The sequence below is a fragment of the Notolabrus celidotus genome, chromosome 9, assembly GCF_009762535.1.
Source record: "Notolabrus celidotus isolate fNotCel1 chromosome 9, fNotCel1.pri, whole genome shotgun sequence".
Taxonomy (NCBI): Eukaryota; Metazoa; Chordata; class Actinopteri; order Labriformes; family Labridae; genus Notolabrus; species Notolabrus celidotus.
This window is the reverse complement of record NC_048280.1, coordinates 26561016-26575454: the sequence shown is the minus strand read 5'-3', so window position 1 is coordinate 26575454 and position 14439 is coordinate 26561016. Positions and strand designations below refer to the sequence as shown.

The following is a 14439-nucleotide window of genomic DNA, read 5'->3' as shown; positions in this document are numbered from 1 at the left end:
CAAAAATCGATCATGGAAAATACTTAGATTGTACATCCATAGTACTAACAGTAGTCAATTAGCTTAGCTTAGCCCAAAGACTGATATTGGGGGTTCACAGCTTACCAAGTTTTGACCAAAGGTCACCAGACTTCCCTGATGAAGAGTGCCACTATCCATGCTGAATTTGTTATTCATAAAATGAAGTGCAGGAGTGCCGGTTTAGCTTAGCATTAAAAGAATGCTGTGGCTAACAGTCCTCACAATTGCTGTGGTCACTGGTTCAACTCCCGCCTCCCGCTTTGCTGCATATTGTTTCCCATGCTCTACTTCCTATAAGTCATTTCTCTCTCTTCAAATGTCTTTTTTATTTAAGTGGGAAAAAAAAGCCTTCAGAAAAATGGCTAACTACAACATAAGTAATACATCAATAAATCAATGGATGAATAAATTAATCAATTAATTAATAAATAAATAAATAACTGAAGTGAAATGAGTAATGCGATGGAGCCCTCTGAATTATCCTGACAAAGAAGTAGTCCATTACAAAATTGAGGTTGAAGTCAAATTGAGGTTATTATCATTTTGAGACTGTTAGGTTGTGTTGGTTTTTGCGCCCCCTGTGGACAAAACCATATTTATTTTTATCTTCACTAATCTTGCCCTGTTCATGCACAAGTAGTTTGATTTGACCAAGAAACCTCATCCATGAAACTTCTAACAGTCAAATACTTGTAACACTCTGTACTTCAGACATGTAAAAAAAAAAGGCTGCTTTTGCAAGGTGCTGTTAATGGCCTCAACACCAGCCAGTGGGAGAAGGTAGAAGAGTTAAAGATAACTGTATAGAAATAATAAGTGTCTTTTGCTTCAGTGGATCACACAGAGGCATCAGTATAAATTTCAAATCCAGCTAAAAACTCCTCACAGGAGATTTAAAGACCTTCGAGACTCATTTAGAATTCTAATACCGCCACTCCCAAGACAAAGTGTGTTGACATTAGCCTGTGTTTATGTTAATGTTGTCATTAGCCTCTGATTACCTCCAAGTTGTCAGACAACTTTACGATCGATACTGATTTAAACATCAACTCATCAGCGGCACAGGAATGACTGTTTACCTTGTTTATCAGATGGTGTTTATGAGCTGCAGCCTCATCTTTTCTTCATTCTCATTCAGATGTGTGACTTCAGAGAATGAAAACTTTTGTCAATAAGCATAATTACAGTGTGTGTTTGGCTATAATGAAACACAGTAAGAGGGTTCACAAAGAGCATAACGGGTGAACTGAGGTTTAACCTGCTAAGACCAAGCAGAAACCAGACTGAGAACTTTATGGTGTGCTACCAGATAGAGGAAAAGGTGGTACAGATTTAGCCATGTGTTTTTTTTCTTTCTCCAAGCTCAGGGTGGATAGTTTGTGAATATTCACGGAAGAACAAAATACCTAAAGAAATAGTAAGAGCAAACAGACACGGCTGCAGAATTTCTCAGACTGGGGCTGACAGAGAAAGTCGCAGCCCGACACTTCACGTAGAACAAAAGAAAATGCTTTCTTACCTGAGCGTAAACATTTCCACGGGAGAGTAGTCTGACACAGTGATGAAGGCAGAGACGGTTTCCCTCTGTCTCATAGGTACGGCGGGCACCATCACCCAAAAGTTGTTATCCAGCCTGTGCTCAGTGAGGGGTGGTGGAGCAGGGTTTTGGTAGAGCCTTATACCGCCAATCCTCTTCAGTGGTGTGGATGTGTAGGAACCAAACAGCCCCTCCTGGCTGGAGCGGATGAAGCTGTCCTTCCTGGCCTCGTCGGAGTGGCACTCCCCAGCTTCTGCTGACTGCAGCATGTAGTAGAGCTCCACCTGTGTGCCCTCAGACACTTCTGGGGTCCTTTGGCGTCCTGGCACCACACTGGGTGGGCTGAACCAGCCGGCCAAGGGCTCCAGCTCGGCCACACACAGACCCATGTCCCCCTTCAGCTGGCAGGTACCACGCACTTCCTGGGTCTCATGGAAAGCAAACATATGCACACAGGGCAGCTTGTCAATAGCGCTGTAGTCATCCCAGTCCCTGCCTGCGACATAAAACAGCACTTGGACTCTGGGTTTGGCCAAATGAATCCTGGTGTTCATGATGAAAGTCTGCACCTTCCAATTAAAGGTAAAAACAGAGGAGGCTGGAAAGGTCCCCGGGCTCTGCAGGAGCTCTAAGGGGACAGGCTGCTCCAGAGAGAGAGGCCCGTAGCTAGCGTTCACTGAGGGTAAACTCCTGGCCTGGTAGATAAAGAAAGGCTCAGTCCGTGCCATGAGGCTAGAGTTTCTCATGAAGTCCTGGTTGGCCTCCTTTAGGAAGAACGCCAAGTCAGCGCTGAGCACCTGGTAGTTGACAGGCAGGTATGTGGGGATAGAGGAGTATCTCTGCAATCCCTCCAAGACCCGACAGTCGACTACTGCAAGACAGGAGAGAAGAGCTGAGTCAGGCAAGAACAACTCACAATGACACTGTGTAACCCACTCTGCCAAAAAAAACAACACAGAGACATCATTAAGCAAAACTGAAGCCTGGTGGAGAGTGACGGACTCTTTCAGTAGTAGAAAAACTGGTGTAACTTCACATTTTCTCTTCATGTTCAGTGCTGGTGGGTTTTAACAGTAACTGCACTGATAACACTGTTACAATGGGACAATATATAGGTTTTATTACCATTTTACAAGATATAACTCATTAAAAGCAACATGTCAGTCTACAAGATCATGGGAAAAGTAGCCTTAGCTGATATTTTGTGTTATTGTGCTTTAAAAGTAAAGAGTTAAGACCCAGACATCTGTGACTCAGCCGTTATCAAGGGTTAAAGCTAAAACAATTAAGCAATTACACAAGTCTGTCAGTTAAAGAAAACAATCAACACTTTAATAATCAATGAAGTGCCTTCACTGGCTCAGGGTGTTAGTTTCCTGCTTTATTATTGTATTATAATTATTTTGAGTTGTAGACTGTCAGACTGTTGAATGAGAATGTAATCTGTCTGGGATGGGTTTGGTTTCCACACCAAAGCCGTATAAAAATTTTAGGAGGCCAAGGAGTAAAAATCGGCTGTGGGCCCCCACTGTACATCATGGGTGAGCCAACAAATTATGTAAGGAACACAACTCTGTTTAGGTTTACACATAATTTAAGAAAAAATATGTAACTACAAAATATTACGTTCCCAAAGTGTATTATGATATATTGCATCCTGGGTCATTGACGATTACCCGGGACTTGCTGGGATCAGAGACACAGCCGAAACGCAATGGGGTAAATCCAGTGCAAGTTTACACATTGACTGGAATAGAAACCTATTAGATCCGGACACGTGACGGATCTGAGATGGACCGGACAAGGATCTGGAGGAATTTTGGCTGTTAGACTCTACAACTGATGGTTCACAAAGTTGTATTGATAGCACTTCCTGGAACATCCGTGAACGAATTGAACACACTGTATGAGTTAAAATGAATCAATGGAAATATGAATTCTTGTGTTCACTTATAAGGTCACTTTAGCCCTTTAAAATTACATGTGTTTATTACATCCTCAAAATGTTGTATTTTGTAGGATATTTTTATCCATGCATTTGAACCATGGACTTCTAAATAGAGGGCTTCAGCTATTTCAGCTTGAAAATAATATAAAGTTTCTCTTTTAAAACCGAAATAACAAGAAATGCATCCTCACCTCATTACATAAATTATGCACATTTCAGTCCATATATCGTAAATACAATATACGCTGTTTCATAGTATGTCCCAGTCAACCTTTTTCAAATTTAAATGATTGCTTATTTCTCGATGTCACGGTTGCAGCATCCTTGCTCACTGAAACACTTTCATCTAAAACTTGACAAAACTACAAAAGGAGGTTAAAAAGGCACTTAATATATATTTGCATAAGAAACAAAGTATACAAACCCTGTGCCTATATCAACCTGGCGCTTTATCAACATATATTAGCTGTTTAACGCTAATTTATTTACTTCACACATGCGTTTTACTGCTTCTGCACTTCGTACTTCCGGTATTACTTTTAAATCAAAAGCAACAGCAAATTATCTGAGTAATTTACAGTGTGCCTTTACCTGGGAACATATTTGAATAACAAGGGAGACATCTTTTTGTTATGTTTCTTTATAATTGCTTTGGTTTAGTTACAAGAGGGGTCTATGAATTTGTGAAAAACTATAATTGAAATAAGCTTAATCTAATTGTAAAATTCTGAGCCTTTAACAAAAACAGCTGAGTTGAATACCAAATTCTGATTAAAATGCTTTACTTATTATGTTGTCATATTTTCTTCAGTGTTAAGTTGGACTGCATCTGCATTTCAGTCACACAACCCACATTTGTAACGGCTTGAAATGTAAATTACAGCAGCAGGACATTGTTTGTGTTTGGTGTCTGGGCTCCGACCTCATCATACCTTGCAGTTTTATTTCACAGGCAGAAATTGGAGGAGTAATGAGATAATGTCTTGAAACCCCTCGCCGGTGCCTGCAGGTGGATACTTGGGAGTTTGTGGGGCTGTACTGGTGTGGGGTAGTAAGTAAAAGAGCAGAAGCATGACAAAAAATTCTACAGCTAAAGAGACTGCCAAACTAGCAGGATATGTTTTTCAGGTGATTGTGGAGAGTGATGCATGTCAGGTGTGTAAACAGTGCAGCTAAAGTTGGCTGCTTGGACTAGCTCACAGGTGTTCATTTGCATTATGTGTTGCCCATTTCTATTTGTATAATCTTCACAAGTCTGTTTTGATGATGAAAATTTTGTTTTTCAATGCAACAATGATTTAAGTCCAATAGTTATCCAACACAAAATCAATTTTAAACTCTCAACATATGAGAAATTATGTATAAATCAAGTCTTGTTCTGCAATCAGAGGTTTCACAGTGGCTGTACCAGCAAAACAAAGTAAAGGGAACAAGTGTACTCAAGCCGTTTGATTGCTAAGCTCAGAAAGTGGAATTTTACCCTTCAATGTTTATTATCACTTGTTATTTTAGTTGGCTAAAATAAATGTGTGCAAAGACTATAACCTCTCAACACTAAATATTGTTTTTACGTCATTTCATTCTGTGTTGTAATAACATAAATGCAACAGAAACATTGCAAATGTAAAGGTCACATGGGGAAAAGAAAGTCTTCGAGCTCAGGGATAACATTGGAAAGCGGTTGCAGAAACCAAATAGATTTTAAATAGATAACAATCACTCCATCCTCTTACCTTAAGATTTTGTGGATCTTTATATTACAACTGACCCCAACAAAACACAAAAGTAAAAATGTAAAAAAATAGAGAAACAAATACATTTTGTCCATTCAGACAAATGTATAGATAACATTACTGGGTTGCTGGGTTCACTGGTTGAAGAACTTAACTTAAATAATAAGATGTTTTAATCACAGTAACATAGGGCTTTGACCTTCTTTTCAAGAGCAATCTGCTGTGTGATTACGCTCCCATTCTTCTGCTAGCTGCCAGAGGATTTCTTCCCTCTGATCAGACCTTTAAATCAAAGTCCCAACAGTTAACAAATCAGACTGGGATTTGTGATTCATGGTGCTCCTCCTGACCTCAGTGCTGCTGTCCCACTGAGGGATATACAGCTCCAACCTTCAACCCAGCGGAGCACTGGTACTATTTTAAGGAATCTGTTAGCTGCTCCTGAGTAAATGCTGGACTCTGGACTTGGTCTTTACAACAAGGGACATGAAATTCTGAGCAGCAGAGCGCCACAGAGTAATTTGTCTTTTTTTCTGAAATAGCAGGAGCTATTGTGTTGTGTGTTTATGATTGTGTGTTGTTGTACATGGGTGTGATGGACATAACCGTACAATGGAGGGTTGTTGACATCCTCAATCAGAACAGCATGTGTTAACTTATTTGCAGTCACTTAACATTATACAGTATAACATATGGTCCATTTGTTTGGTTGTGATTTTGTTTATTAGCACTTACGTTCCGTTCCGTTCCGTTACTGTACGTTACGTTACGTATGTAACTCAACTCAAACTTTAGTTTTAGAGCACGTTTAAAACAACCAGGGTTGAACAAAGTGCTGTACAGATCAAAAGCAGCACAAATGACAAACATAACATAATACAATACTAAAATTAGTGAGAGACAAATGTGTTTTTTTCAGGGCCAATACCGATACCGATTATTAGTAGTCAAGGAGGCCAATAACCGATATTTGGAGCCAATATTCATTTGCAGTAATAGGGGGAATATTGGCGTCAAAATTTTGAATAATACAAACTCGAACAATTAACTTTGTTTAAATGCCTTTAAGCATATCTTTATTAAACAGTTTTTCAGATTTGCAAAATGTTAAAGGTTTTTTTTTATCTTAGACAATAGACATCTTTTGTTTAAAGTTCTAACACAGAGTGCAGGGAGCTCCCAGGCTCAGCAGCATGTCTTAAAAAGTTAAATGAAAACTTAAACAAATAAATAGCTCTCTAAAGTTTTCTACAGTAAATAAATTTTTCCAAAATTTCAATATAACTGAAATGTTAATCTTTCACTTATCTTTGTTTTATGGGGGTATTTCAGTGTTTCTGAAGTGGGGTTGTATGAGTTTTAAATCACTAGTAATTGTAGGGGCCACATCAGATGCTGCTCAGCTCGTCCCCTGTAATGAGAAACTGCAGGAGAAATGGAACACAAGCTAGGCTAGGGGTTTCTGCAGACGGTGTCATTTCTGCCACGTGATTTAGTGAATTTTGAGCCAAAATAAGCCAGTTTTAAATTGATCTCTTATCAGCCGTCTGATTTTTAAAAAAAGGCTGATGCCGATATATGTCAAAATGCCAAATATTGGCGCCAATAATTATTTTATCTTAAAGCTGGGGTTGGTAGTCTCGGAAAACTAGCATGAATTTGCATGCACGAGTGCCACTGATTCTCCACCATATGATGGTGACTGATTCAAAACCGGTCCTCATCAAAACATTCTCATAGTGAAAGTTAAAAACACAAACAAACATGGCTATTGTTAGTACCCACAGCTGTCATGCTAGCATTATCCAGTTGTACTGGTGACTCGATATCAGGAGAAAAGGTATAACACATAAAACTGTAACAGCTCTACTGTTTGTTAAACGTGTTCAGTGTAGATGCTCTTAATTCCTACAATGTTGACGGTTAGTGAATGCATCAGGAGAGGTGTAGAGTGTGCGAGCGGGAGAGAGGAGGGACGAGAGGAGAAGTTCTTCATTCATTCAAACATTGATTGTTGCTTTGTTTGTTGGCGTGATCACGGCCGACAGTACCGGTTAGTAAAACTCAACGTGTTCACGAATCGGCTCGTCATCCCTACAGCATCCGGACGGACGCTACAATACATCTACATTTCTGTAGGACTCACTAAATGTCATTAATTCTTTTGCTTGTCAGAGCCCCTGTGGTGAGAGCTTTTTAGATGCTGATCTGGACTACAGTCCTGAGCAAAGCACCTCATCGGGTCAGAGGGGACAGGCCCGAGGGTGGGCGAGAGGGGTAGTCAGTAGAGTCAGGGGAAGCAGAGGCAAGGGACAGGGACTCGGCATGAACACTGGGGAAATGTACGGGCAGAAGGCGGGCAGAACGGCAGGACGGGATTTGATTGGTTTAAAATTTTGGGTCCCAAAAATGGTGATTGGTTGGTGTTTTCCCAGGTTTACTCTGGCTGTAGATAGCAGCTTTTTTTCGCTCTTGTTTAAGAACACATTATGTATTGATTGCCATCGGGACATAAAGATCATTTTAACCAATATAACAAAAAGTGTATCCAAATCTGACTACCAACCCAAGCTTTAATAACATAAGATAGAATAAAACAAATTCAAATTGAATTAAGATTATGCCAGATGTCCACTCAACCTTGATTAAAAGCCAGGGAGAAAAGGTGTGTCTTGAGAGAGGATTTAAAACCTCAATTGATCCCGCAGAGTGGATATGTTGGGGCAGGTTGTTCCAAGCTCTGACACTTTCCACAGCAGTGTTAATTCAAGTAATATAAGCTTTGGAGCTTTCGTATTATCCATCCATCTCTACTTTTTGTGCATGTGGCATCATGCAGCTTACAAAAGAAGAACTGACTGTGCACCTACTCTCCGTGGAGCCAATTCCTGAAATCATTGAGCGGTGTTTGTGGCCAATCAAGCTAAAAGTTTAAGCTATACCAAAATCAGCCATTTTATTCTCCAAGCAGCTGCACAGGTTGAAATGCAACTGTGCTGCCAAACAAGTATCATCTTAAAGCTCCAAAAGGGTTTGCACATTTTTATTGAGGTAACATGCAGGTCCCCTTTCTATGTTAATGAGCCTCATTTAAAAACAAATCCAATTCACCAACACCTTCACTGCTAGCCACACACAGCCAGACTGAATTTATAAGCACCTTGAATTGGTGATAACTGAGGCAGATTTAGAAGGGGTGTCACTCACAGATTTCCCAGTGGTAATCACAACAACTCAACCTTTCTTTGACCTTAAATTATGAATTTGTCTGTAAATGCAGTCTTGAAATAATATTTTGACATTCTTTTTTAATATAAGCAAGGTTAAATTGTTCTTGTACACCCAGCGTAGGGGAACCATTTTTCCAGATGTATGAAGACAGTCTTGAGCTGTTTTCGTAGTATTATTTGATTTGGCTACCTGCTCTCTCTGGCTGCCTCCAGAGAAAGAGTCATGTTACCGACAGTGAAACAGGTATCACATCTGTACAGTGAAGGCTTTACAATAAGCAGGTAAAAGAGATGTCCCCTTCCCATCCAGCTAATCACCTCTCTCTCTTTTGATGGAAGTAAAATACAGTATGACATTGTCGTGACTTTCACAGCACAGAAGTGTTAACAACTCTCAGTGAGGGGCTTAACAAGGGAGAGTTGCAATTAGCGTGTTTGAACTGTAATATCATGGGGCAATATCTTTTGTGAGTCAGACCATGAGGTGGGGCAGATAGCAATTACAAGTTATCACTCTATCACTGGCTGCAATCCATTCATTCTGAATTTTCCCATCTGTTTCAAAAATGTAATTAAATGTCTCTCCAGCTTACATAAATTACATGTGTATTCACAATACAAACAACTAGGAAAATATAAGAATGCACTCATGGATCATTGCCAAATTCTCATACATAAATAATACATTCACAGGAAGTTAATGATTTTTGATTCGGTCATCATTCTTGTGACTGACATGCAGGTTTTGCATTGTGCACAGACAATAGACTTCTTTAGGTATGAGACAATTTAACACAAAAGCAGAACTACATCCAATCCAGTAATTGAGTTTCTATTTACAAAAACGTGCATCGAAAAATCATGAAGAAGAGCTTTGGGATCAGACACAATGCTGCAGAAATACAGTCATATACTACCGTAGTCTATAAAATGTCTTATTTGAATTCTATTTACAGAAAAGCAAAGAGGCACATCTTGTGTACAATCAAAATCTAAAAGCACTGCAATCTCTTAATAAAATGAGCCTCTCTTCAAGTGGAAAGAGGGAAATGAAACAGAAAATAGAAAATCAAATACAAATTGGGAGCTTGGTGCGTCTGCACCAAACTGTTACGAAAAAAACATACAGTATGTGTAAAAATTATAAGTGGACACTCGGTGATAATCAAGGTTTAAATTGGTGATGATTTGGCTCAGATGTATTTTAAACTGTCTGCTAAATTTATTTAATTCATGCTATTTCTTATAAAGACTAAGGGAGTTTTAACAGGCGTTCTGTTCTTTGTATTTCAGTGTGTGAATGCCCCTAAAATCCAGTTCACCTTGCATCAGCATAAGCCTGCAAACCTTGTTTATAGGACCGGTGCCTGAAAACTGACACTGAATTCATAAACTGGAAAATAATCCTATCTCAAGCCAAATAAAGCCTGGAAATCTCCACACCCACATCCATGGTAATCAGAATCAGCAAGCCGGTGCTATGGATTGGAATTAATAAATCATACAAGATGAATCACAGCCTGCTTTTGTTCTAGGGAGAAGAAATTGAAAAACACAGTACAAACCTACTTTTCAAACTCCACTGGTTCTTTGTTTTTCCATGCAGCAGGGCTGCTCACATATCTGGACCCCCTGAGAGAATATTGCTCTGTAGGCAATCTTGTTTAATAAAATCATTCTCTTTGAATCTGTGTGGGCTCTCTCCAGCTGTGGTCTGCACAATTGTCACCAACTTTCTACTTATAAGCAATTTCATGAAGACCAGGCATGATGTTTCCCGATATTTGGGTGACACTGTTACAATTTTTTATGTTAACCAGCAGCATCTACCAGTGTTCTATGATACAGGACAGTATTCAAAACTCTTGAAGGCTGTAGTTCTCTTTTCAGTCTTGATACTGTAGAAGTACCTAACATTAGAAACATGAGCATGTCAGCTTGCTGTGGAATCATCTGTGTTAAGGGAATAGAACGAGACACTTTGAGAAGTATCTTTTTGCCAAGAGTTAGATGAGAGGATTACTTTAACCATCCTTTTCTTTCATTAGCAGAAGGCTAGCTTAATAAAAATAGTAATAATAATTCATTAATTAATAAAAAAGAGCTTTAATGCTTTACATTTTAGAACATGACTGACATTTGTGTTAGAAGCAAGACTAAACTGTTTTATTCCGGACATCGTGACAGAATGTTTATTAAACACCAGCCAGTAACTGTTTTAGATTTGATATGCTGTCATTTAGTCCCTCAAGTGTCCACTTGAGGCTGGATACAAAACCCCAGCAATCCCCATAGAACCCATGATAAAATGACTATTTTAACAGCAGAATTAAACATGCTCACTTTTTTTTTTTTTGCAATAATCTCAGACACAATACATACGTATCTTTATAAAAAAGGTATCGTCTTGTGTCCACAGTAACAGTAAGTCATTGTTGCTGCTAGAATCACTACATTTTTAGCTGAGTTGTACTTTTTCCTCTTTCTGACCTGCGGACCTGAAAAGCTAATGAGTGCACTACAGGCGAAGGAACACGTGTTGTCGGCACATACAGTCGTGCTAGACAAAAGCACCTCCTGATAACAAGGTGCTGAAAATATTCTAAATAGAGCGTACACTTACACCAACATTAATGTTTGCGTCAGAGCGTCTTACATATTGTTGAATTATCTTGTAGAGTTGGCCCCATCTGCATGATGGCCTAACAGCTTATAGCCTAGCTCGTCAATTCTCCTGATGCTTTCTTAACAAAGGGGCCGAACTAACTGGCATCTCCTGTGGGTAATACATTTATTATTGACAAGTACCTCATTGAACCTCACTGCAACAACTATCCCTTTAAGTGTTGTAATGCAACAGTTTTAATAATGAATAATGACAATCCCACACTTGCTAATTATACTTCTTTTATAAAATGAGAGGAAAAGATAGGGGATACAAATGTATCTTTGGCTGGCTGAGAAAGAGAAAGGCAAAAGAAAATAATGATAATTCAACTGAGGAAAATGCCTATTTCAGCACACACTTCATGATCCATATCATGTATAATTAAATTTCCCTGTTGTGTAATATTAAATTGTTAAAGGATAGCCAGCATTATGCTGAGCCAGATGAATTCAAATGTTTGAATCTCTTTGTTCATTTCCACCACTGTTTCATAAAGAGAGCTTTTTTTCCCTTCTCTATATGGAAATCGTGTTGAGGCTGTGTTTTCCTCTGTCAGGACCTCTCACTGATGAGACCTCAGTGATTGCAGCTGACAACAAATTCAGAGGGTGGTTGCTTCATTAAAAGTTAAAGTGAGTGGGCATTAAAAATGACAGCGTGTCTGCACAAAAGTAGTTATTGTCACTTTCAGAAGGGTCTAATTAAATAGCTCAGTGAAGGGCAATGTTGGCAAGTCAGTCCACCACTGTGACCCCAACAGAAAGATCTAGTTAACTATAAGTTGGCTTAAAATTTGATTTTGTACAGAAAGCTGTGATTGTTAAAATATTAATTTTGATGGCTTGAAAACCCCTGACTTTCCTGTTTTACCACTGCGAGAAAGACATTTGTGGTTGAGATGAGAACCATTGGATGGAGTGATGCGATGTTGTAAACAGACACTCATGCTCCCCTCAGGAGGAACTGCAAAAACTCTTGATCTTCTTCTAGTTCTTCTACAACAAACAGGTTGAAATCTTAATTTCATACAACACAAATTCCCCCCAAAAATGCTGAGACGCTGTGTATAATGTTTTTTGAAACAGGTTTTGATGTTTTGCAAATCATTTAAACCCTATTTTAACTTGAAAATAATGCAGACAAAGACAACATATCAAACTAAGAATCCTGATTGTTCCATTAAAAATAGGTGCTAGTTTTAAATCTGATGCCAGCAACACATCTCAAAAAAGTTGGGACAGGGGCATGTTTAATATTGTGTTGCATCACCTCTTCTTTTAAAAACACTGTAAACATTTGGGAACACAGGAGACCAGTTATTTGAGTTGTAAGTAAGTGAATTGTTGTCCCATTCTTGCCTGATAGAGAATTTCATCTACTCAACAGTTCAGATTTTCCTTTGTCATATGTTTAATTACATGATGTGCAAAATGTTTTTAAGGGGTGACAAGCTAGGACTGCAGGATGGGCCAGTTTAGCATCCAGATTTTTCTACTACAGAGCCCGGCTGTTGAAATACATGCCGAATGTTGTTTGACCTTGTCTTGCTTAAATATGCATGTCTTCCCTGAAAAGGGCATCGTCTGGATGGCAGCATACGTTGCTCAAAAGCCTGTACAGATTGTTCAGCATTAATGATGCCTCCCCAGATGTGTTAACTAGCTGATAACAAGCTGGGTGGCCCTGCTCATCAGAGAAGAGGAGAGAGAGATTATTTCCATGATTTCCAAAAGGAATTTAACTAATCTCTTCTCAAATGTGCTTCTGAGAAACATCTGTCATGTTACTAACCTGATGCGTATTAAACCAATTAATTAGGGGAAGTCCATCTAGGTGTTTCGTTTTTGTTTGTTTTTTTGGTTTGTTTTTTAGCATTACACAACCTTTTCAGTTTTTTATTGTCCCTGTTACAACTTTATAAAAAAATTAAATTGGCATATATTTCTAATTAAACAAAAGAAAATTACAGTTTCAACATTTGACACGTTGTCTTTGGACAATTTTCAACCACATTTGGACTTTAAATGATTTGCAAATCATCAAATTCTGTTTTAATGAAGATGGCACACAGCATCCCAACTTTATTCTGGAAATGGTGTTATAAATAATGCAGTTAATGATGTTATATTTGGGGAGCTTATGACACGTTAGTTGAGCTAAACTGTACCCTGATTTGTGTGAAGTGGTGAGTATGTATTAGCATGCTAACATGCTAAACTGAGATTGTTATCATGGTCAATATTTCCTTTTAGCTCAAGCCAAAGTCTGTGGGATTTAGACTGTATCCTGTGTACAGTTTGAGATGTTACTCCAGGATGTAGGAGCTACAGTAACCGCAAACAAAAAAAATTTTGGATGATGAAGTGTGGTACTACTCAAGGACAGACCCTATTCTGGCCATAACACCGCTCAGTGGAAGAAAATCTAATACTCTCAGAGAAGAAATTGATTTGCAATTTCTGTCAACACTGGTCTATTTTTGTGCAATCTTGTTTCTAAAGTTTTGTACAGGTATACAAGGCATACAGTAACTTTTGAAGTTCCAATTAGTTTAGGTGTCACTTAAAAAATATCTGATGCCACAGTAGAACACTCAGTCAGTTTCAGCTTTTACTGTCTTAGGTCACCGGTCTGAATGTTTCCTATCAAGCAGGGCTGTGTGGAGGTTTTCTGAGGAGAGAGCAGGTCCCAGGTGAGTGCTAACTAGCCAAGCAGCACCCCTGCTATAACCAGCCCACTGAATACCACCGGGACTCCATGCTAAGGCAGGACCTGTGCGGTGCTACCTGGAATAGGATTGGCAGAGCAAAGAGCAGCCTTCACACTTACAGAAGCTGAGTAAATGAACAGCCAACAATAGAGGACACCAGGGAGGGAGAGGCCATGTTTCTGCTGCCCAATCATTGTGCTGTATAATACGGGTGGACATAGAATGGATGCCTGTGTGGCTGGCTGGTCAGACGCCTGTCTTTTTGCTTCATCACACATGTCAAGACCAACAAGAGGGAAGGAACAAGGACTGAAAGCGAAATAGGAGGAAGAAAAAGTGGCAGAAAAGAACGTGTAATAAAGAAGGCGTTTACTGTGATACAGAGAGAATACAGTTTTCAATCATCTTTAAATAAGCAGCTCATACAAAAGGCTTTTTCAGATATTGGTAGCCAAAGTGTGTCTCCTTTAGAATAAAAAACAGCAAATCAAATTGTGAATCCCATGAAAAAACATATTTTTTGAGGTTTACAATCACACTCCCTTTGACCCTCATCCTGACCCTGAATCATTGTGAGCTTCTCCATGAATGC

At 39.1% G+C, this 14439-nt stretch overlaps 1 protein-coding gene across 3 annotated transcripts in view; it reads right to left on the bottom strand.

The window, feature by feature from the left end:
• Positions 1 to 14439, bottom strand: part of si:dkeyp-14d3.1 (transmembrane protein 132C) — a 212263-nt gene that overhangs the window by 158279 nt on the left and 39545 nt on the right. For all 3 annotated transcript variants that reach the window (XR_004632379.1, XM_034691641.1, XM_034691642.1), the window contains exon 3: positions 1541 to 2429. Coding sequence is in view for 2 of the 3 variants with exons in the window: in XM_034691641.1 (XP_034547532.1) it covers positions 1541 to 2429 (889 nt within the window). In the remaining variant the exon portion in view is untranslated. The remainder of the gene's footprint in view (positions 1 to 1540; positions 2430 to 14439) is intronic.